The sequence below is a fragment of the Vulpes vulpes genome, chromosome 6, assembly GCF_048418805.1.
Source record: "Vulpes vulpes isolate BD-2025 chromosome 6, VulVul3, whole genome shotgun sequence".
NCBI classification, from domain to species: Eukaryota; Metazoa; Chordata; class Mammalia; order Carnivora; family Canidae; genus Vulpes; species Vulpes vulpes.
Window position 1 is genome coordinate 98,951,763 of NC_132785.1, and position 25,196 is coordinate 98,976,958.

General features: G+C 37.4%; 1 protein-coding gene across 8 annotated transcripts in view; it reads left to right on the forward strand.

The window, feature by feature from the left end:
- Positions 1-25,196, forward strand: part of SYNE2 (spectrin repeat containing nuclear envelope protein 2) — a 321,249-nt gene that overhangs the window by 120,472 nt on the left and 175,581 nt on the right. For all 8 annotated transcript variants that reach the window (XM_072762565.1, XM_072762566.1, XM_072762568.1 and 5 more), the window contains 13 exons: positions 1,456-1,590; positions 2,973-3,131; positions 5,711-5,922; positions 6,068-6,158; positions 7,023-7,138; positions 7,353-7,479; positions 8,991-9,148; positions 10,454-10,601; positions 11,403-11,998; positions 13,458-13,637; positions 15,564-15,714; positions 22,662-22,820; positions 23,454-23,615. In XM_072762565.1, the coding sequence (XP_072618666.1) occupies positions 1,456-1,590; positions 2,973-3,131; positions 5,711-5,922; positions 6,068-6,158; positions 7,023-7,138; positions 7,353-7,479; positions 8,991-9,148; positions 10,454-10,601; positions 11,403-11,998; positions 13,458-13,637; positions 15,564-15,714; positions 22,662-22,820; positions 23,454-23,615 (2,394 nt within the window). The remainder of the gene's footprint in view (positions 1-1,455; positions 1,591-2,972; positions 3,132-5,710; positions 5,923-6,067; positions 6,159-7,022; positions 7,139-7,352; positions 7,480-8,990; positions 9,149-10,453; positions 10,602-11,402; positions 11,999-13,457; positions 13,638-15,563; positions 15,715-22,661; positions 22,821-23,453; positions 23,616-25,196) is intronic.

Sequence of the window (25,196 nt, forward strand, 5' to 3'; positions counted from 1 at the left end):
CTGACCTTACAGAGTCAATTGTTCTCATAAATAATCAATAGGCTGGATGTCAGGGTGCTGCTATGGTCAACTTAGGAGAGACAGAAGGTAGAGAAACCATGGAGGCTCCAGGCCCCTTCTCTACCAGAGAGGGGAGGTAGAGGTGTCAGCCTGGCACCGTTTTCCTCCTCCTGACCCCCTGACTTTTAGAGTTGGAGGCAGGGCTTCCCCCTCCTTTTATCACTGGCATTTAGTAAAGTAGATCCATTTTCACAACCAAAGCAAGATCTCTGCCCTGCCAGGTCCTGCCCCGAGACCCCTGGGACTCCAGGAACATGGGAATAGTAGGAGCCTCCTGCCAGCATATAGGCTGAGAGTATCTCCCTAGGTCATCAATCTAGCAATCCTCACAGAGGCCTTTGAAGAGGGTCTATGGCTCAGCATCGTGCCTTTTCTGTAGTAGGCCCCTAATGTTAGGAGGGCACAGCGAATTTCCACTCTGCTTAATTGCCTTATTCCTTAGAATGACAACTGTCTTCTGCCGCCTGTAGGTTTTTTTGCCTCTTTCATAAGCCCCAACTATTCTTTGTTCTGTCATTTGCTAGTTAAGTAAACTAGGTCTCTGGCAGGTAATTGCCAGTCATACTCCATAAGAGCAGGTAAGTGTGAGGTAAGGAGCAGATACATCTCTGTCCATGCTGCTCTCTCTCTGGGGCAGGACTGCTAGTGTGGTTGGCCCTGGGCAAAACTTTGAAGTTGATTATAAGGTAATGGTGACTTGTTACAGCATAAAAATGCTTATGCACAAGATTAAATCTTTTCCTATTAATCCTACCATGAATTGTGTCTCATTGCAACACTAATGTCTAATACTTGCTAGCATATTCTTCATATTGTATTGTTAATGAAGTATGGTCCTCCGCTCACCAGTACTTAAGAATTTTAGAGGAAACAGTGCCAGTGGCTCATTACCCTGAACAATAATCCTTTTAATTATTTATCAGAGGGGTAATGAAAGTCATTTTCAATATTCTAAGGAAGTCTATGTGGTCCTCAAATGCCTAACTACATTTGAATAATAAGTATTTTACAATTCTTTTCAAAATAATTGAAAAGAGTTGCAAAAGGAATATCAACCTTTCTTTACAAAAAGTCTCCCCTAAATCTTCATAGTCTTCAAAAAGTCCTTTCCAGGACACTTGGGTGGCTCAGTGATTAAGAGTCTGCCTTTAGCTCAGGTCGTGATCCTCTGGTCCCGGGATCGAGTTCCACATTGGGCTTCCTGCATGGAGCCTGCTCCTCCCTCTGCCTGTGTCTCTGCTTGTCTCTTTCTGTGTCTCATGAATAAATAAATAAAATCTTAAAAAAAAAAAAGTCCTTTCCTAGTTGTGCCTGTAAAAGACCTACCAAAATTAGCTTGGAGGACGTGGCAGTGGAATGGGGCTTTCATGTTTCCATTTGTATTCTCTTTTTTAGGAAGCACTAATAATTCTTAATTCTAAAAGTCTGGTCAAGTATTTGAAAGCTGTTGAAGAACTGAAAAATAATGTAACCGAGGATGTGAAGCTATCTTTGGAAGAAAAGAGTAGAAGTGCCTGTGCCAAGTGGGAGGTAAGAACACGCACGTGGATTGGAGGTTCTGCTTCTAGATCTGCCCCTGGGGTTGTTTGTCTCCAGTCATTGCTGGCAGTTCTCCTGTGTTCTTGGCATCACAGCGACACTGATCCTGCGGTTCCCAGGCACCAGCTGGCTTCTATGTTCAGCCAATGACACCACGGTTTAGAGATTAGAGAGTAATTGGAGGGGGAAGAAGGGAGAGTCCAAAGTGAAGGTCCTTCTCTGGGACAGTGTCTCTGGCAGCTGCATCTCCCCTGGCTGTGGGTTTCATGGTTCCAGTTTCTGATGACCCTTCTGTCTGGGCTCCTCCGAAGCCTCATGGCAGTGCTCTTCTCTGGATTGCCTTATGGTCCCGTCTCTGACTTCTCTGCATTTTCATCTCTTGCGTCATCAGTTCTCTGCATTTAGTTCACTCTGAGTTAAATATTTCGTGTTTCTTGGGTCCCTAGTTGGATCCCAACTGAGACAACGTATCAACACACACACACACACACAAACACACATACAGAGTTTCCTAGTGAAGTAGGTGTGGGCCTTAGTGGCAGACAGACCTAGGTTCCCCCAGCTAGACCCTGGGTAAGTTGTTTAACTTTTAGGAAGTTCACGGATAAAGTGGGGATAACGCCAACTACTTGGCACGATTATTGCAAGGATTTATCTAAGGCCCCTGCCACAGAGATTGTGTTTAATAAAGAGTGATTCATATTCAGTGTGTGTGTCTGGAGAGAGGGAGGGAGAAAATAAGGTAATATAATTGAATGTTCTATTAAAGATGTTCTTAAAACACATTTAAAAAAACTTTTAAATTTTAGAGCAATTTTAGATTCACAGAATTATTATAAAGATAGTGTAGGGAGTTCCAGTATACCCCATGCCCAGTTTCTCCCATTTATCATCATCTTACGTTAATATATTACCTTTGTCACCATTAATGCACTAATATTGATACATTATTTACTTCCATTTATACTTTATTCATATTTCCACAGTTACTGTCTTTTTTTCCTACTTCAGAATTCTGTCCTGGAGACACAATACAGTTCTGTGCTATTTCTCAGCTCTGTGTTTTGTATACATTTTTTCTATGTCTGCAGCTGGCTTTCTATTCTCTTAACATATCTTTCATAGCTAACACACATTTTTAGTTGTTAGAAAGAAAAAGAATATACATTTCTGGGTCTGGTATATTTTTAAACGTCCTCCCCAAAGACACAAGGACAAACCAAAATGCCATTAAAATTTTCTTTCTATCTTTTGTTACTGCAAATATTTTTATTGGGTTTTTGATGAAAATCTTTTCAATGAATTCTTTGCCCATAGTTACCGTGTGCCTCTGTGGGCATCTTTTCTTTTCTTTTCTTTTCTTTTCTTTGCAGCCTCTTCATCAAGAGATGTCTTTGTATATTCAACAACTGAAAATAGACATTGAAAAGGAGAAACTCAATGACAATATTTCAAAACTTGAAAAACAAATAAATAAAGAAAAGAAACTAATCCGCAGAGGGAGGACCAAGGGTCTCATCAAGGAACACGAGGTAAACCACCTGTTTCCATTTAAATGCTGTCATTATTTTGGAGTTTGTTTTACGTGGTTGTGTGTGTCTTTAGCCTCGGATAAAATTTACTCTAAAAATTGCTTCAGCCCTCTCGTCCCCTGGGAACTATCCCTTAGGGGGTTCGAGCTCTCACTACATACAGCCTGTGCTGCTTGCTTTTTAAGAAGTGAGAAAAATTCAGCATCAAGTTACTATTTCGTGACTTTCCTTGCTCTGTCTCTCAAGGTCCCTGTCCTTGAGACTCTGGTTACAAACATGGCACCTGTTGCTAAAGTACCCACAGTTTGATTTTGAGGGGACACGATGTCCTTAGAAGTGCTGCTTTTGGAAAAGATAGCAAATCAGGATATAAGCTCTTGGGGCACATCTCATGATCTCTCTCTGGCCCCCACCCTATATGATTGCTTTTGTTTATTTGATAGCACTGACCCCTCTTCCTTCTTTTAGACTTTCTACTGTTGTGGCTTTCCCAATATCAATCTCTCTTGATTTTCCTTATTTTATTATTTCTTGGGGGAAGGGAGAAGCTTCTTTTTAGTGTCCTTCACAAATTTCTCTATTTTTTCAAGTAATCTCTACACCCAACATGGGGCTCAAACTCACGACCCTGAGATCAAGAGTCACATGCTCTACCGACTGAGCCAGCCAGGCACCCTACAATTTCTCTCTGTTTTCATTGTGTTATCTTAATGTTTTTGTTTTGAGAATTCCATTTTTGGCTGGTTTAATGCTTGCTCTAGGGGTTTTTATGCTCTCTGTGTGTGTGGTTTTTTTTTTAAGATTTTATTAATTTATTTGAGAGAGAGAGGGAGTGAGAGAGTGAAAGAGCAAGTGCACAAGCAGGGGGAGGGGCAGAGGCAGAGGGAAGAGCACACTCCCTGCTGAGGAGGGAGCCTGATGTGGGACTTTATCCCAGGATCCCGGGATCATGACCTGAGCCAAAGACAGATGTTTAACCAACTGAGCCACCCAGGCACCGCCCCCCTCCCCGAAGTTTTAATGATTGAAACCCTCTCTATAATGATAGTGCCTAAATCTCTATCTCCCATTGAGTCTTTTCCTCTGAGATCTAGGTTCTGAGTAGATGTCATTGGTGTTCCTCAGAGACCTCCCATTCAGCATGTTCAAAACCAGCCAATAATATCTCCTCTCAAACGTTACTTCCTCTTGTGTCTGTTGGTCATGAAGGTCAGTGTGCCTGCAAACTCACTTCTTCCCAGTGCCCTTTCCTTCCCGCTTATCTGTGACAGAGTTGGTTGCCAGGTCTCATTGGTTACTCTTCAGAACACTTGCCTCATTTCCTTCCTTTCCACCACTGTTATCATGCCCTCAACCTGGGTTATTCTCCCATGTGATGATGGCTGCATCATCTTCCAGACCCATCACGAGAGAGACCCCTCTGAACTGCAAATCCTATGTCACTGGCTAACCCTCACTCTCAGAACATCTCCAGGCTCCTTAGAAGCCATGCAGGTCCTGGCAGTCTGGCCGCAGGACATGCCTTCAGCAATCCTTCTGTGCCATGCCCTCCAGCCACACTAGATTGCTGTTCATTCAGAATGTCTGGAGCCAAGAGTAAAAAACTTGGCTGTTCCTGCTGGTAGAAATGACCTCTCTCTCCTTTCACTTGGAGGACTCATACCTGTTCATTCTGCATCTCTCTCCTTTTCTGCATCACATGTTCCCACATGTGAGGTAGGTTTTTTCTGATTCCTTTAGGTAGGCAGTGACTCTGTCATGACACTTGTTGCACAGTATGTGTGACTACTGTCAGGGAGGAAAAAGTTTTCTCTACCTACTAGGGTCCCTGGAAATGAAACTGACAAAGGCAGATGGACAGGAGAAAAGCATACATATTTTATTGAATTGTGGCATGCACACAGGAGCCTTCACAAGAGAAAGCAGATCCAAAGAATTTTTTTTTTAGACCTTTTAGACAAAGAGGCCATACATTTGTGAAGAACTGACAAGACAAAGTGAGTTAACAAGTTAACTAAAAATTAGTTAACAAGTTAGTTGACAAGACAAAGTTAGTTTAACAAGATTTGCTTGCAGATTTGTCTGGTACTATCTTTGGGCCGATGAGAGTCTACCTCTAATAAAAAGATTTTATTTCCCACCACTAGGCAGAAAGCAGGCAGCTTTTTCTGTCTTCACTGCTTCTTAATTGCCTTTAGCTCAAAATAATTTTCACGTTCAAAAAGGTGTATTTGAGGGGCCGTCTGATTGGTTCAGTCCATAGAGCACGAGACTCTTGATCTTGAGGTCATGAGTTTGAGCCCCACTTTGGGCAGAGAGATCACTTAAAAAAAAGAGGCATATTTTGGGGTGACATATTCTGGTTTCATTGAGCACATTACTAGACTGTGCTGAATCCCTTTTGGGCTGACTTCCTCATCTTTGGTTCTCCAAGTGCCCATTACTACACCAGGCACAGTGTGGATGGCCTATAAAAAGAATGTGTGTGTTAGTAAAACACATCTGTTAGTTTCTAATCCTTATGGACTAATCATGTAAACTCATTCGAAACACATTTCCTGCTTTATTTCCTCAATCAGGCCTGCTTTTCTGAGGAAGCCAGTCTGTACCAGCTAGATCACCACATGGATGTCCTGCGGGAGTTATGTGAAGAGCTGACTTCACAGAAGAGTCAACAAGAAGTGAGGAGAGCACTCAAAGATTATGAACAAAAGATAGAAAGACTTAGGAAATGTGCTTCTGAGATTCATATGACACTGCAACCCACGATGGGAGGCACGTCAAAAAACAAGTCAGTGCTTCGTAAGAATAACTACACATTAGGGAAAAACAAGATAAAGCTTTTTGCAAAATCAAATGAAAGGAGTATTATTTTTTCTCTTTTGGTCTTTATTTTTCTTCCTCTATTTTAATATGCAATTTTGATTCCTCCTTAGGGAGACCACGAACCCATCTGAGAATGGAGGAAGGGATTCCCACAGTGAGGTGCCATCTGTAAAATCAGAGAATCAGCCATCAACTGAAAAGGTGTTAAATGTAGATAATGTATTTTAGAAACAAACCTAATGAAAAAAGGCCAAGTGTACTGTAATCCACTTCTCATTAATTGTTGGTGTTAATTATCTGAATATTTTTATCAGCTGAGAATTCCCATTTAAAAATGAGATTTTCAAAAAAAAAAATAAAAAAAATAAAAATGGGATTTTCCCCCCCAATAATTACAATATAACGATATATATATATATATATATATATATATATATATATATATAGTGAGTGTCACTTTATCTTCCTCTGAGGATACAAACAGTTTTTTCAGAAAGAGACCATTTGTAGCCATTATGAATACACGTTGTGCACATTCCTATTGAGGGTACAAGATTGGAGTTTAATTTGTACAGATGCCTCAGCTTCATTGAGATGAACTAGTTCATTTATCATTTGTCTTTTTCTCAGTATAATGTCCTTTACTTCTCTTGGGAATTGAATTTTCTGAATTCTTGAATTTTCAGTAAGAGGGCATGGACTGTGGACTAGACTGCCAGTCAGAGGCTGTGGGGAGAGAATAAGGTGTTTTTGACTTCAGAGGTCTGCTTCTGCATGCTAGGCTTCTGTCTGCTTTCGTCTCTGGCAGAGACAGTATTTAGGGGTTGAGAGAACACCTTTTCTGTGCTGACATACCAGTTAGAAGGTGAGACTCAGTGTCATAAATCTCCTTTGTCCCAGGGGAAGGCCTCTCTTAGAGCTGAGAAGCCTCAAGTAAGTCATACTATCTCCTGGTTTGGGGTATAAAGAATTAGTGACATACCTTTATGTTATAAAGTATTTACCTTTTCCAGATACTTAAGTATATTGAAGATATTATGTTTACTGTTTTGCATATTTACTTAGGCAATGGATTCGATTAAAAATTTTAGCCTGGAATCCAAGTTAAAGCCTCAACCGGAAGAAAACTTTATGAAGTATGAAAAGGATCACAATGCAGCTGTCAGTAGTTTACAAGAGAGGTAACCCCTTTATGTAACTGGAAAATCCACCAAAAATCTTCCATTAATGCAAACATGTTACACTTTCATATAAATTTATAACCCATTAGTCATAATCTTGGCACGTGGTCCAGTAACTTAAGCAGAAATTCCCTCTTGTATAATTGATAGTAATTAAAAACATGTTTTGTTTTACTGTTAAAAATAAGTGACATTGCATTTAATTGTTTTCTAGGCATGATATGCACAGAGAAAATCTTGAGCTGTACCTAGAAAAGAACAAATTCAGAATAATTTCTGATTTCTCCAGTGACAAGGAAAGGAGTAGTGCTTGTCTGCAGGATAAACTGACAGATCTACGGGTAATTACTGAAAATACTGTTAGAGAAGTTTTATCTTTTATTAGAAAATAATCTCACCATGAGTGTAGACTTCGCTGTTTTTGTTGAGGTCACATATGCTAGATGTTTCCAAAGAATTCTCTTTGTTGGATTGCATTTCTAATGTCATTCTGTTTCAGAGAATGATTTGCATTCAGGTGTCAACCCTGGGAAAGACTTTGTTTTGGGGTCCTTATTTATTGCTCATGCTCTGATTTGGTGCTCAAGATACTGTGGCTTGCAGAGTTTTGGATTATGTTTAGGATGAGAATGAGGGCTACAAAAGAATTTTTCAAAACAATGTGTTCAAAGGCAATTTCAACCAGTAGTCCGTGTTGCTCTAAAATTAATAATACATGAAAAACCAGTGACTCTGAATATTTATTTCTTATCATCATCCTAAGTCGTCAATATTGTCTATCTAATGTTGGGATGATGAGGAAGGGGCCAGCGGTGGCGGGATTTTTTATTCTGAGCAATGGATAATCTTGTGGAGAGCCATTTGGTTCAGGAGCTACTGAAAAAATTGTCTAGTGTTAGTTGTAAGCTCTACAAATAAATATCTTCCTTATTTTGAAGGCAATCTGTGCAGTGCAGCACTGTTGTATGCTTGGAAGAGCATTAGAATGAACCCTCATAGAAAATCCATCAGGTGGAGAAAAGGGCCATGGAAGAGCCTATAGTGCCCTCCCATATTTTATAGTTATCTTTCCTTTATGATGCCAGTTCTGGAATCACACTCTACCATCTGACTCCTCTCTATTTTCCATCTGAGTAAGCAGAATTAATATGTTAAAATCTGTGTTGCTCAAGTGATGGATTTAGCACATTTTCATCACAATTAAGAAACTGTCTTAAGACCTTACTCCAGTAACTGAATAATGAGTTGGTTATAAAAGCTATGATAATCCATGGGAAAGGTGAAGAACAAATTATAATGATCATCACTCAGTAAATTCTGTAGCAGTGCCTTTAAAAACAAAAAATCACCATCAGAAAGATAAGGAGCTAGAATATTATTGAATTTTTAGGTGTTTAATTATAGATCATAATTTAATTCCATTCACTTCTTATGTGATAGAAACGTTTTGGTCCACTCTAGTTTTGTTTTTCAGTTAGGGAGAAACAAAGATTTATTATCTAGAAGAACTAGAATATTTGTTCTTACATGTATCTTTCTGAATTGTATTCTGTGTACCTACTTTTGGGAAGGGAGTTTGGATTCCTTGACTTCATTGAATGGGACTTCTGAGAGTAGTTAAGATCATTGTTCCCTGAAGGATATTTCATTTGTAGATGGTTGGAAAATATTTTTAAAATTTATTTAAAATTAAATTCAAGTAATTTAATTAGATATAAAAATAATTTTAATATATTTTCATATAAAACTCTGTTAATAGTTGGCAAAATAGTTGGCAAATGCCTCATTTTGTAAGAACAGAATAATTGTGCCTGTTAACCCACTAGTTGATAGATTAATGTGTTTCACCTAGGTTTTAAAAAATGAAATTGATGCTTGCTGGAAAGAGTTTGAAATCACTTCATTGAAGTTAGAAGAGCTTGACAGTGATGTAAAGAAGCCTTTTATAAGTAACATGAGAGACAAATTAAAGGAAAAAGAAAGAGAGTTTCAGATGACTCTTAATACCAGGTATAATTCTGAGATCTATTAACCATGAATTTATTGAATTTTTAATGGTATTTTAAGCCAGGCTAGTACTATACTAAGTATGCTATTGTATTTAGTTGTCACAACCCTGTGAGAGAGGCTACCATGATTGCTATTTTACTGATGAGGAAACTGATACTCAGAGAGGTTAAACAATATAACCAAGCCACCCCACTGCCAGAGATTTTGGTGGAACTTACTCTGTTGAGTTCTAAAGGCCATACTCTGCCCTTCCTGCCCCCCACCCTCCCACCACCCCCATCTGCCCTTGGGCATGAATTTAGCCATGTCACATAACTTCTCTGGGTCTTGATTTTCCCATTTCCAAAGCAAGAGTTCTGTTCTTATCCCCTCCCTGTACATAGGATGGGTTTCCTCAAGACATATCCTCATTTTGCATACGAGGAAATGGAGGCTCAGTCTATATGTTATTTGTCCAAGGTCATGTATTTCAATTTATTATCAGTAGAGCCTATTTCTTTGAATTCTATTTTCACTAATAAAATAATTAGTATTTGTAATAACATTTCTTTGTCATCAAAGGCAAAGTTAAATTACATTCAGTATTTATCTCAAAAGGTGGGGGGGGGGGTGCTGCTCAATTGGTTGAGCATGTGACTCTTGGTTTTGGCTCAGGTCATGGTCTCATGAGTTGTGGGGGCAAGCCCTGTGTTGGACTTCACACTCAGCAGAGTCTACTTGAAGGATTCTCTCCCTTGGTCCCTCCCCCACTTGTTTTCTCTCTTTTTCTCTATCTAAAAAAAAAGTAAATCTTTAAAAAAAAGTTCAGAAAAAAAGTAGAGTAAGGCTCAGTATATTTTACAACAATTTTCCATTCAGTGTGATATATATTAAGCTATTAAGAATGAGTGGCTCAGTGGTTGAGCATCTGCCTTCAGGTCAGGTTGTGATCCCAGGATCCTGGGATGAAGTCCCCATCGGGCTCCCCATAGGGAGTCTGCTTCTGTCTTTGCCTATGTCTCTGCCTCTCTCTGTGTGTCTCGCATGAATAAATAAATAAAATCTTAAAAAAATAACAGCAATATTTGGAAATAGCAAACAACTTATTCTTTGGTATTTTGGATTGCCGGGTTTGCTTTTTGAGGTTGTTTTGTTCTGTTTTTATTTTGCTGGGTTTGGGTTTTAGTGTGATGATCTGTACATATCATTGTATGTATTATTATTGGGTAATTATTTTCTGTTCTTAATTAAATCGTGGCATTAATATGTTCTATGAAATATCTTTATGTTGTCTTTTTCCATAATGTTGCTTTATTTTTTGCCCAGAATGGAATCTTTGGAAACTGCACTAAAGATTGTGTTACCTGTGGAGAAGGAATCACTTCTACTCTGTGGCTCAGACCTGCTCCTCCATGAACTAGTCATTCAAGAATTTCATCTCATTGATGCTGATGGCATTTATCAAAACCTGAGGGTAAATATAAGTTCTTCCAGTGTATTCATAGAATAATTCAGTTCTTCAGAGATTTCTAATTATACCTCAATAGTATATAATTGAACTATAAGCAATGGCAGAAAAGTCTTCAATAATTTAGACTTCTTTTTCAACTCTCAATTCCTTGCAAATTTGAAAGTTGGGGTAAGTAATTAGGTATTTTCCTTGAATTCAAAATGAAGGTTTGCTTATGAATGTCTTCCCCAATGACTGAAATCCTAAATATTGTTCTAGACTCATGTATATTCAACAGTTTACTTAATCCTAGTCTCACTGTTTTGAAAGTTTTTAATTTTTAACATTTTTAAATTCAATTTAGTTAACATATACTATATTGTTAGTTTCAGTAGTAGAACTTAGTAATTCATCAGTTGCATATAATACCCACTGCTCTTTACATCAAGTACCCTCCTTAATGCCCATCACCCAATAAACCCAATCCCCCCACCTTCAAGTCTCATTTTAAATTAAAAAAATTTGTTTTATTTCTCAGATTATAAATAGATGTCTCAGCAATTTAATGCCTATTTTCACTGAAGCAGATTTATATACCTGTTTTCTTTTGGGGATTGAAACATCAAGAAAGTTGTCAGATAATGAAATAGCGGGGCCATCTGATCATTGTAATTAAAATGTTTCCTTCCATTGAAACTGTCAGCCTTGGTAAAACCGAGAAGCAGTTTTCTAGATGCCACCTGGTCATTTTAAGTTTAGGTTCATTTCTGATGAGCAGTCTTTTATTTTGCCTCAGTTTTTTCAGCATTTCTTACTTTATTTTAGAATATCCAAGATTCCATTGCCAAACAAGTTGAAATATGTAACAATGTGGAACAGTCTGGTGACTTTGCATTAAAGGACTTATACCCAGTTGATGTACATGCAACCCAGAATATTACGCTGAAACACAGAACACAACTGGAAGAAGCAAACCACAAGGTACAGAGGAGTAAAGATGCCCTCAAAGCTCTGGAGGAGTTTCTGGCTTCTCTGAGAACCGCTGAGCTGTCTTTTGAGCTTTCAGCCTCAGATACACAGGTGGTACCAGAAGACACTTTGACAGTAGAAAATAAAAAAGGAGAAATTAATCTGATGAAGGACCAGGCCAGACATTTGGATGAACGTTTGAAGATGCTCGGCATAAGCTTTAAAGATGCTGAACGAGGTGATGACACCTGTGATAAACTTCTTGATGCTTTGTCCAGAAAGTTATTTGAGACACATGGCTATGGTGTGCAGGAAGAGCTCACTGAAGAAAACAAATTACTAGAGACTTGTATTTTAAAAAATAATGAACTCCTGAGAAATATTCAAGATGTGTACAATCAAATCAGTAAGATCAGTCTTAAGGATCCCACCGTTCCAGCTGTGAAACAACGGTGAGTCTCATTTCTATCCAAGGCCCGATGCAGGGTAATACTTTAATGTATTTTCAATATCTGTTAGGTGAGAGAAATACTTCCTGTGTCTTTCTACTTCTGTTCTATCCTGCTCTAGTCAGTACTGGTTCAGCATTCTTTTCTGTAGACTTCAAACAAGCTTTGTTTTTTGTTGATAGTGTGCCTTTACAAAATGTTTTATAATTTTTTTCTATTTGAAGTGTGCATTTCACAGATCAAGGTGGAGTAAATAAGATGTGTGTAAAGTACTTGAGTTCCTTCAAAGTCCCGTTTAGTGCGGTTCTTGTGATGGGGGAAGGCCTAAAATACTCCACACACTGGATAATAAAGAAGGAAGTGGTGGGATATATGCATGCCATACCCTGGCCTATTTCTTCCTGAATTATCTGGTTTCCTCCTCTCCTCCCAGTAGGACTGGGATGAGGACTTGGTGGGAAGGCATAGGATTGAATTTGAGAGGTTAGCTAAGGTTAGTACTGATTCTAGAGAATGAGCAGAATTGCAATAAACTGAGGTGGGCAGCATTCTGTATGAGTACTGTGATTTTAATTCTGGTGTTCAGAGTGAGCCTCCAGGTCCTACAAGTGGCAATGTTAGCAAGTTACTTTTGTGTACTCTCCTCCCCTGTCTAAATCATTCCTCTGTTGTCTCATCTGTCTACCAAGTCCCTGAGACTCAATGCTTTCTTGAAGCTCTTTCCTCTGAAATTGCTCTGTGCCCTCTGCAGTTGAAATGTGCCCAGTTCTTAGTGAGGTGTGGAACTAATGACTAAGTCATTAATTTATTTTTAATAAATTTTTGTTATATATTTATAAATAATAAATGAATAAATTACATGTTAATTTATACATGAAAATCTGTATCTTGATGAACAATAAATTGCTTTAATTTTTAATTTAGTTGTTAATACCATAAATACGTTTTGCGTGCCAGGTATTATTTTAGGTACTGGAGATATAGCAGTTAACAAAATAGACAAAAACTCTTGTTCCTGGTAGAACTTCTTATCCATAAAAGAGTAAGGTACTCAATGTTTGATGGTGATAAAAGCTATGAAGAAAAATTAAGCAAGGAGGGGGGAGGAGATTGTAATTCCAAAAGAGTCATCAGGATAGTTTTACTGAGAAAATAATCTTTGAGTCAGATGGGCTGAGAGAGCTAGCCAGGTGATGACCAGGAGGGAGAGCCTTCCAGGGTGAAGGAGGGTTAGGTACCAAGGCCGGGTGTGGGAATGGGCCTGGCATGTCTGAGGAGAGGCAGGGAGGAGAGAAGGTCATTGGTGAGAGGAAGAGGTATGAAAAAGGATCAGGAGAGTGTTATTTTGATATAATAATTTGAAGGCAAATTAAAGTTAATGTGCTCCCCTAAATTACCCATACTTATGTTGAGTCAGATTGGCTAATCATTGACTTTCAAACTTCTTTCTTTCATAATCAAGGAAAAAATCACTAATGAAATTGGATAAGGATCTAGATGAATATGAAGAAGAGAAGAAATGCTTGCAAGAAATGGTTAATTCTCTTCCACAATTCAAAGATGGCAGAGAAAAATCTCTGAATCAGCAGTTCCAAAGTACAGTGCATTTGTGGGACAGTACAAAAACTTCAGTCACTGAATGGTAAGGAGAAAGATCCCTCCCAAATCTGAAAAGTTGCTTATAGCACAATTAACTTTTTCAATTTTATTTTATTTTATTTTTTAATATTTTATTTAAATTCAATTTGCCAACAATTAGTTTTTTTAAATATGTCAAAAACACATTCCCATAGATCTATAGGAGGGGCAAGTGTGAGAGTTTCATACTGGAAGCTTGCTGGGCCAATGTCTGAGCAAGATCTGGAATCCTAGATTATAGCCCAGTGAGTTTAAGAGGTTATCCAAGAGGATAACAAATACACAGTGTGTTTATAATTATTATGCCTCCCCTGTATTAGTTTTCTATTGCTATTCTGTAACTAATTACCAGAAGTTTAATGGCTGAAAGCAACACAGATTTATCTGACAGACTGGAAGTTGGAGATTCTGAAATCAAGCTGCCTTCCTTTCTCGGAGGCTCCAGGACAAACCTGTTTCCTTGCCTTCTAGAGAGCTCCCACCGCTTTCCTTGGTGTGTGTCTCCTTCCTCCATCTTGAAAGCCAACCATGAGACATATTCAAATCTTAATTCGGCTTTCTCTCTTTCTCTGTCTGTGCTTCTGTTGTCACCCTGATCCTCCTGTCTCTGCCTCATAAGGACCCTTGTGATGATATTGCACCCGCACAGATAATTCGTGGTAATGTCCCGATTTTAAGACCCTTAACTTAATTGCTCCAGCAAAGTATCTTTTGCCATGTAAGGGGATAGTTGCAGGATTCAGGGATAAGATATGGACATCTTTGGGGGTGGGGTCCTTATTCACCCCACTTGAATAGCAATGTTGCTTGTCAGTTGCCACTATCTTCTTTGCTGAGCAGGCTCAAGAGTTTTTCTTAATTATGTAGCAGCCATTACCTGTCAATCCTGGTTGGTGATTCTGTTGAATGTTCTCCATCCATGCCTCCTTTCCCTTGCTGTTGCCTGGACAGAGAAGTGGTCAGGAAGGCTGATCCCTAACATGCTGCACCAGCCAGGCTATGGGGTCCAGGTGGGATAGGAAGTGTGAGGTACTAATAGGAGGTTTGAGGACAGAATGAGAGAGGTCAGGATGGTCTTAACCCCCTCCTTTTGCAGCAGGTGGTTCTGGTAGCTCCTACTGGCACCTTCCTCTTGGGCTCACGATACTTTCCTCCTTTCCCCTGAGGCTGAGTGGTGTATCTATTTTTCCTCTGTGTCAGTGCCTCCATTCCCTGGAAGTTTTCCTTAACCCTGTTCAGACCAGTGGTCCTTTTACACAGAACTCTGAGTGTACCTCCTGTTTTCTACTGGAAGCTGAGTATATAGTAGTCAAGAGAAAGCCTGTCTGTGATATTCGATATAGTCTATCCTTAGATTTTATAGAGGAAAGAAATTGAGGTCCAAAGAGGCTAAAATAACTTATGTAAGCTCACAGGACTGATTAGTGCCCGACTGTAAGTAGAAATCAGGTATCCTAACTGCCAAATTATCTGTATTACTTTACTTTTTAAAAAGGGCTACATCTAAATAAATAAATAAATAAATAGACTAAATCTAGAATGAGTTAAATATACATAAACTGTGACTTGCTGAATTAGTTATTGAGACAATCTCCAAGAATAGTGCTAGGGAGGCACAGTTTTCCAAGGTTATTTGGTTATTGCTGAAATGGAAATGTTTCTTTCTAGAGCTTACATCTGGCAATGTTTTTTTTTTTTAACTATTGATCTGGTGAAAATCACAATCCAGCGATTATACCATCTGTGTGCCAGATAACTATATATGCCATCATTCTTCGGTTACATTGGTAAAGCAATATGCTAAACCCTGACAAGAGGAAAAATCCTTCTATAACATATTAGTCATCGTTATAGGATACTTACAAAGAGAGAGAGAATAGTTTTATTATTTTTAGAGATTTACCTGTTTTACTTTCTTTTTTTTCTATAGCCTTGACCAATGTGAAAGAGTTTTGGAGCTCTTAAAACAATATCAGAATTTTAAAAGTGTCTTGACTGCTTTGATTCAAAAAGAAGAGAGTGTCATCTCCCTTCAGGCTTCCTACATGGGAAAAGAGAACCTGAAGAAAAGGATAGCAGAGGTGAGTCCAGATTCCAAAGGAAACTTTACACAGTGGCCTCGACAATAAAGAGGATATTATAAATGGAGTCATTTTTGAAACTTGGCTTAAAAGAACAGTGACTCTGTGTTCTTAGATATCTAAGACCTTATTGAATTTATTACTAGAGCTTGCAAAAATTCAGTCCCCAAGTGGATGCTGGGTTGCTTATTGTTTGGTTTTTGATCCTAGTGGTATGGTTCTGCTGGAGTCTGGGGTCACCCCTGCTGCTTCATTTTAGGCTTGAGAGAATGAAGGTAGTGGGAAAACCCCTCTGTTATTAGCAGACAAAGGAATAATTACATTTTTATTTATTTGCTTTCTGTAAAGATGTGTGAGTTTACATCCATGATGCTCCATCTATATTCATAGCCTCACCAATCACAACATAGTCTAAGAAGAGTGTCACTTTTGGACACTAGGTGTCATTATTTTCTATGATTTAGGTGATTATCAACCAGAGTGGCAGAAGAATGGAATAGTTGAAGAATACTACGACTACACTGTGTTACTGTAAACCAGAAAGTTGCTTTTCCTACTGGTTTTATGAGTCCTATGCTGTTAAAGGGTCAAAAGCATGTGTGAAATATAATCTACTTGATATACCTGATTATAAGGAAGCATTTTCATTGAACTTCCCAGTTTCTGAGAGAGAGAGAAAGAGAGAGAGAGAGAGAGAGAGAGAGAATGAGAATCAACCAGATTCTTATAGACAATTTAGTCTTTATCTAGAGCTCTTATCCCTGAAGCTGCAGTAACATTCAGGGTGGGGACATATGGCCAGAGCTATAGGTGAAGAATAGCCTGTGTCTGAGACCTACTTTCTCAGACTCAGTTTCTTGGAACTGACCAATCACAAGGGACCCTGTTTGGATACCAGTTGTATGATATGTGACTATCTAACTGTTTTTTTTATGAGACTGAAATGAGGAAGGCCACCAAGACCAGGAACAGACAGTGACATGGAGTTGCTCAGAAGCAACCTGTCGGCTTCTGTCCAGCAGAGGTAGCTTCTACGTTTGGCGGTCTCGGGATCTGGAAGATTCTGTCCCTATCCCAGTGGATTTAAAGAGCTCTGGGTTCTTTTGGTTCTCAGCAAGTTCTACATGATCAGCCTTATAAGATCCCCTCAACCTTGTGTCCCAGTTTCCATAGCTGCTTTTCTGTTGTGCTCCTGATGCCAGTTACCCACCTTGTACTGTTGTTTCAGGATCAAAGTCTCTGACTTCTTTACAGATCCGGAGTCCCTCTCTTGTATACTGACCAGATATGTAGTCTCTATTGACCTGTAGCTGTTCTGTTTGTGCTAATCCTCAGTCCTGAAATCCTGCCTTTGTCCAGTTAAATGGGATCCCGTCACCAGTAGGAAGCCATTCCTTTCCTGATTAGCTCAAGTAGCATCTGTAAAGTGCGCAGGACTTAATCAGCGTCTAACTGCGTGTTGGTCATGATGACGCACCCTGTGTGTGGCTCTATGCACTCACCTCTTCTCAGGTGCTTGAGCACTCCTTCTTCTACCCTGTAACCCCATTAACTGTGAACTGTACTTTCTGGATAAGTTATTTATCTGACTAGTAAAACTTACTTCATCACCATGAGGCAGATGGCCTGCCTCTTGGGTGAGTCTCCCTAATGAGAATTTTGGTCCAGATCTTGACCCCTCTGCCATCATTAGCTCGCCAATGGCTGTTGTCCTAGTCTGTTCAGGCTGCTATTACAAAAATACCATAGACTGGGTGACTTATAAACACCACAAATTTATTTCTCACAGTTCTGGAAACAGGTTGGTGTAGGGAGAGGGGGACAGATCAACCATAAATTTAACCATGGATAGATCAAAGAATGAGAACTTTACATAAATTATTCCTGTGTATAATAGCTCATTATTCAAAATATATAGTTATAATATAGTTCACTTAAATATGCCCTCATAAATGGAAGTTAGTATGATAAAGTTTAATTTTTTATTACTTTAAATAATGCTGTAGGGGTGCCTGGGTGGCTGAGTCGGTTAAGTGTCTGCTTTCTACTCGGGTCATGATCCTGGGGTCCTGGGATCAAGCCCCGTGGCTGGCTCCCTGCTCAGTGGGGAGCCTGCTTCTCCCTCTCCCTCTGCCTCTCCCTCCTGTTTGTACTCTCTCTCAAATAAATAAAATCCTTTTTAAAACGATGTAGAGTAGAAAAGTATTTTCATAAATATGATAGAGTAAGGTTTGCAATAATATACAGAGAATTCATTGAAATTAGTGAGTAAACCACTGAGATCCAAACAGATATTTGTACATAGGGAATAAATTGACAATTGTTAAAAAATAGAGAGGGAGAGAGGGAGAGAGACATAGTTCAACCTCATGAGTAATCAAAGGATAGCAGAATTACTCAAAAATACTTTGTTTGCCTTTTGATAGCGAGATGTGTACTCCGTATTACTATTGAAAGAGTGGATCGATGTTACCCTTTTGGAAAACACTTTGATAATATTATTGAAGACCCATGAAAATCTGTCTACCATTTGACCAAGTATTTCACTTCTAGGAATCTAGCCTAAGGATATAATATTAAATATGGAAAATTCTTAATACCAATGGCAGCACTTTAAAAATTTACTAATTTCCTTCTTTCTTCACTGACCAAACTATACTCCCTCCACTCTAATAAATGATATGTTCCAGAAACTGGAAAATCCTGAGGCTAGAAAAATTGGTTTTATTTGCAAATAAAACTATCATGTGGCCTTGATGTTTTAAGTACTACTACTACTACTACTAAAAATGGTATTGATGATGATAATGATAGTTTCTGGCATGGAGGGCATGGTCATTGGATGGCAAGTTCTTCACATATTATTGTATCATTTCATTTCCACATAACCCTGCAAGGTAAATAGTATTAACCCTGTTATACTGGTGGGAAAACCAAGATTTAGAGTTTGTTGTTGTTGTTTTGTTCTTAGAGAATTTTAGAAGTAATTGGAGGGGTTTTAATGTTATTAGGGTGGGTCATGAATAAAGAAGAAATAAATTCCCCAACCCTGCCCTATCAGTTTTCCTTATTTACTGTAGGATTGTCAAAGGAGATATATACTAAAAAAAAAAAAAAAAAAAAAAAAAAAAAAAAAGACCAAATGGTATTGTTTTATTATAAACTGCACAAGTGCCCAATACCCCAGCAAGTTCTTGGGGGGAAAATGGTTCAAGTAGGTGGGCCAACCTAAATGCTTAGTATGCCTTCATCTCCTCCAGATCTAAATCCAAATCTTGGAATCTTATAACAGAGTAGCTTAGATATTGATACAGTGACTTGGGATATTCACGTGCTGTGAAGATAGGTTCATAATGCTGGTCTCAAGAATATTACCTGTTGAACGATAAGGAAACAACACTGAGCAAAAAAAGAGCCATATCCATGTATTGAATTTTTCAGGCATACTATTCTTGCTTACTGGTAATGTCCAATTTATGTCTTGGAATTTGAATAGATTAGTGACTTCCTCTGTAAAAAAGGCAAAAAGGAGGACAGGGTTTAAGTAACTTTCCCAGGATTATATGGCTGATGGAAGGCATAATCGTGATTTAATCCCAGGTCTATGTGACTACAAAATCATGTTTCAATCATTGTAATTTTGCATTCTCTGTAAACATTTGAAATATGTATATGGCAGAAGTAAAAATTGATTAACTTTGCTTTGTTCCCCTTTTTTAACTGTAAAGGTTTGCTCACAAAGGTATTTTAAAAATTAATAAGATAACTAATTACCTTTAAGAAAAGTGTAACAGTCCAGGCATTTCTTATTATGTTGAGAATCTTATATCTCTTATCTAGCATATGAGTATTTCATATATTTGCTGAAATAATATATTATTTTTTATGGAAACTATACAAGTTCTAGTACACTTAGTATACTAATATTTGATTCTTTTTTCAGATGCTTTTTTTAACTGCCTGAAAAAAAAAATCAAAGCTTAGTACTGACTGTTAATATAGTTTTCAGTTAATTTTGTGATGAATTAGATACTGTCTTCAGAAACAATCCGTTTCTGTAGTATGTATTTGTGGTATGATGCTTTGTACCAGCGGCCAAAACATGATACTACTGGGAACTTTTGTCGTCCAAACCATAGAAACCTGGATGTTTATCTAGGATATGGGGCCAGATTTCCACTCCTTTTAATGAAAGACAGAAGTGCAAAAGTAAGACTAAAGGCTAGAATGTCAAGGGACTATTCAGGTTTGGGAAAAGGCAGAGTGAATCTACTTTCCTTTATTCTACCCTTTCCATTTATTGTGGAAGAAAACTCACCGTTCCTGACAGCGGTGAAAGTACCCTCTCCTGTTCTTTTTTCTTCACTCAGTGGTGGCTTGTGTCAGTGTAATAACAAAGTTCTTTGACTATAATGAAAATTAGGATGGAGATATATATATATATATGTATATATATATATATAAATTTGGGCATATATATAATGTATATATACATTTATATATTTAAGTTTTATATATATATTTTTTCCATTTGATTGAATGAAAATTTATTATGCCCAATGCACAAAGAGTCCTGTTCCAGGAGAAAAAACCTTGGAGTTTGCATCTCAGCTTTACGGATGTATCAGTCAGCCTCCAATCAGGAGACAGAAAACCTCCCCAGTCATTTTATTCTCATTTTAAAAATTTTATTCAGTTATTGTTTTAGTTAAACTTTTGAGATAATTGTAGATTCACATGCAGTTTTTAGAAATATAGAGGTCGAGGTCCTGTGTACCCTTTCCTGTAAGTCTCCCCAGTGTTAAATCTTATAAAATTACATAGTACAATATTGTAATCAGGATACCCACATTGATAGAGTCAAGATAGAGAACACTTCTAACACCACAAGGATCCCTTGTGTCGTCATTTTATAACCCTATCCGTTTCTGTCCTGTGGATACATCATACAGCGTGTAACCTTTGGGGATTGGCTGTTTTCACTCTGCATAATTCTCCAGAGATTCATTCAGGTTCTTCCATGTGTTGATAGCTTGTTCCCTTTTCTTGCTGCATAGTATTCCATGGTATGGATGTAACCACAGTTTGTTTAATTATTCATCACTGATGGACATCTGGGTTGTTTATAGATTTTGGCTATTATAAGTAAAGCTGATATAAACCTTCATATAGGGGTCTTTTTTCTTTTTTTGTTTTAAAGATTTTATATATTTATTCAGAGAGACACAGAGAGAGAGAGAAGTAGAGACACAAGTGGAGAGAGAAGCAGGCTCCATGCAGGGAGCCCGATGAGGGACTCAATGCTGGGTCTCCAAGATCACACCCTGGGCCGAAGTCAGGCACTCAACCACTGAGCCAGCCAGGCATCCCAATATAGGGGTCTTTATGTGACTAGAAGTTTTTATTTCTCAAGGTTAACTGCCCAGGAGTATAGCTGCTGGCTTGTATGTTAGTTACATATTTAGTTTTTTTTTTGTTTGTTTGTTTTGTTTTGTTTTTTTTTTATTCATGAGAGGCAGAGAGAGAGAGAGAGAGAGAGAGAGGCAAAGACACAGGCAGAGGGAGAAGTAGGCTCCATGCAGGGAGCCTGACCCAGGACTCTAACCTGGGTCTTCAGGATCAGGCCTGGGCCAAAGGCGGTGCTAAACCGCTGGACACCGGGGCTGCCCACATATTTAGTTCTTAAAGAAACTGCCAAACTAATTCCCACCAGAAATGTGGAGTGATCCAGTTCCTCTGCATCACTGCCAACGTTAGATATTGTCTCAAAATTTTTTAAGCCATTCTGATAGGTATGTAGTAGTATTACATTATGGTTTAATTTGTATTTTCCTAATTGCTAATGGTATTGATAATCTTTCCTTGTGCTTGTTTGCCATCTGTATGTCATCTTTGGTGAGTCAAAATAAATATAATATCTTTTCCTGTAATATCTGGCCCTAGTGAGTAATTATTTTCTAAAAGTTTTCTGTCTTGCTAGATTGTCCTCTTTTTGGTTCTCTGGCTGAGGATAGCAAGCTTCCCTTGGCACGTTTTTTTCCCACTGTGCTCATTGATATTACTAGGTGTTGGGTATATCTGAGGGAAAAAGAAAATGCAGGGAACTTACCACCAAGCTGGTGTTGAGGAGCTGATGCCCCCAGCTGTTCTCCTCTCTTGAACTTTCCACTTTTAATTCTTTAAGTTTGTTTTGTATATGATATCCAGGGTTTTTAGTTGTGCTTAATGGGAATAGGGAATAGGGAAAATTATGTCTATCTCTATTTCCAGAAATGGAAGTCCCCTAAGATGTGTATATATATATATATATATATATTTTTTAGATATTTGCTTAGGAGAAATCTATTTTCAAATTTTCTGTAATTGTTTAAAATGCTCAGGTAAGACTGGTAAGCTGAGTGAAACATGAAGGTTACAGTAGTCAACATTCAGATTTTATTTTGTAGTTTAAAATCATTCTGATAAAGTAGTGTTTCACCCTTTCGTGTTAGAAATGATGTGGAGTTACAATCATGGGAGACTAAAATTGAAGTCATATTAAACATGTATTAAAGTTCTGTTTTATTCAGATGAGCATGTAGTTTCTTCAACATTCCAAAGACAATTCCTGTTAAAGGAGTCTAGGAACTGCCATTTTTTATAGTATTGAGTGAAGATGCTTTTTTTTTTGGTAGACTGTTATTTCACATAGACAAGAAACATGATATTAGATTATTATAATTATTTCATCATGCCAAGTGGGAAGAAATTTGAGTGTAAGATTATTTTGTTAGAACAGATGGTTAGGATTCTAAAAACTTTTTATTGAGAAAGTAGGAAAATAACAGCCTGCTTTAGAAAAGAATAATATATGAAGGAAATACTCTGTTATGATTAGCCAATAATATAATTTGGTTCTTACAATTTTTCTATGTAAATATTTCAAAAACATGTTGTCTTTTTTTCAGATTGAAATTGTCAAAGAAGAATTTAATGAACATTTAGAAGTTGTAGACAAGATTAACCAGATCTGCAGAAATCTACAATTTCATCTAAATAAAATGAGAATTTTTGAAGAGCCTCCTTTTGAAAAAGAAGCTAATATTATTGTGGATAGATGGCTTGATGTGAGTGACAGTTTAATTCAGTAAAAATCTCATTTTATAGGAAATTGATCTTTTCTGTTGTATCTTTAGTATTTTTCTCTAATTATAAAATTCAAAAGTGTTCATTGTAAAATGTTCAAATAATCTAAAATTTATGACCTAGGAATTAATTTCACCCCCTGAGTTAGAAGCCACTAACAAGTAGGTCTGTAACCTTTGAGATATAAAAGCTTACACTCAACTTCTTTAAAGTAAACTAGCTAATATATAAATCATTCAGAATATTTATGTCCAACTATATATTTATTTAATAGGGTTTTGGTTAAGTAATAATTAAATTTTTACGAATTACAAATTAAGAATTTGTCCGTATTCTATTTCCTTCTGTGTTTTAAAAGCACCTTTAATTTATTGTGGTTTAGAAATTAGGAAAACTATTACTTTCAGTTTCCTATAAGTGGCAGCAAAGTTTTTTTGTGGAAGGAAGAACTATGTGATACATTAAGGCACCTATTTTTTTGTTGATAGTTAAAGCAAATTATTTTAAAAACAAAGGTAAACTAAACTTTTATTTTAAAATAGAGTGTGTTTGAAACAATGGTTTTTATACTTTTACCACTAAGTGTGTTCTTTCTATTTTTTTAATTATGGTAGATAAATGAGAAGACAGAAGACTATTGTGAAAATCTTGGTCGAGCCCTAGCTTTATGGGACAAACTTTTTAACTTAAAAAATGTCATCGATGAGTGGACTGAAAAGGTCCTTCAAAAAATGGAATTACATCAAGTGGCTGAAGAAGAAAGAGAAAAGCTGAAGGTAATTTGTAACAGAGATAAAATGTATGCTCTTTTTGTACACAGTTGATGTTTAATATTGAGCTTGCTTTCTGGAGCCAGAGTAGAGAAATCACAAAGAAATGTTTTATTTCTTTCATTATCTCTTGAGTGGGACCTTTCTGTTATTTCCTTTGTGATAGGTAGGAAGATGTTAGCTGGTATTAGTAATTTGGGGTTCACAGCCCCCCAAGTGTTTGTAAATAAAATGACCTCATTTGGGAAAAATTGCATCTTTATTTTTATGAATGTCTAACCCAAATGTAATATTGGTTCCAATTACGAATACACTCTCTCTCTCTCTGTATGACTATCATAAATAAATAAAAAAATATATATTTAAAAAAAAAACTAAAAAAAAAAAAAAAAGGGATCCCTGGGTGGCGCAGCGGTTTGGCGCCTGCCTTTGGCCCAGGGCGCGATCCTGGAGACCCGGGATCGAATCCCACGTCGGGCTCCCGGTGCGTGGAGCCTGCTTCTCCCTCTGCCTGTGTCTCTGCCTCTCTCTCTCTCTATGACTATCATAAATAAATAAAAAAAATATATTTAAAAAAAAAAACCAATTACGAATACAGTCAATAAACATAGTAGGAAGAATATTACATGTGACTTTGTTATCCAGAAAATCGCAGATATCTTTGAACATTATCTGATTGTAACTGTTACCCTTTATCACTGTTTGAAATTATGGTTTTTAGTAACGTCACTTCTAGGTCTTCTTATTTAAGGTAGTAACGTAGAAACATATATATTGCTATAGCAGAAATTATTTTTGATATTTTGATAACTGTAACTCAGTAAAATTGTTTTCTGTTATAATCCTAGATAATTTATCTTATTTTGTTTTTAAAACATTGTTATGCAAAGGATCCGCAGGATTCACCAGACTATCAGAGGCATTTATGGTACAAAGAATGTTAATAACTCCTAGAAGAGGCCTTACCAAAATGTATAATTGTTCCCAGGGAGTCACTATAGGTCCCAGAGATTGGCAGACTTTTTCTTAAGAGATCAGATAGTAAATATTTTAAGCTTGTAGATCATTTGGTCACTGTCACAACTGGTTAATGCTGCTGTTGTAGCATGAAAGCATTCAGTCATAGACAATTCATAAATGCTTGAAAGTAACTGGGTTCCAATAAAACTTCCTTTATAAAAAAAGACTGCCCTTAGACTGTTAACCCCTGATCTACATCATGAATATGGACAATCTTCATAATTTGAATTAAGCAGCCTCTCCTTTCAAAAGATTAGAAAAAAATGCCAGGCCAAGTATTAAAATCTTTATAGAGCTTCAAAAAAAGACTAGTTTTTAAAACCATAACCTGCCATTTTTTAAATGATTTTCAAAGATTTTAAGTTATCTCTTTTAACCCTAGGAAGAGCTCTTTCTAATTGCTTATTTATATATTATTCCCTTGGATCATATGAAATATCATATGAAATATGAAATCTCTGTCTTTGTAGGTCAGAAAATAATCAAATATTAGCAATTATATCTGGCTCAGTATAATAGAAAACTATATGTATGTGTACATGAAGGCTTTATAGTATGTCAAGTCTG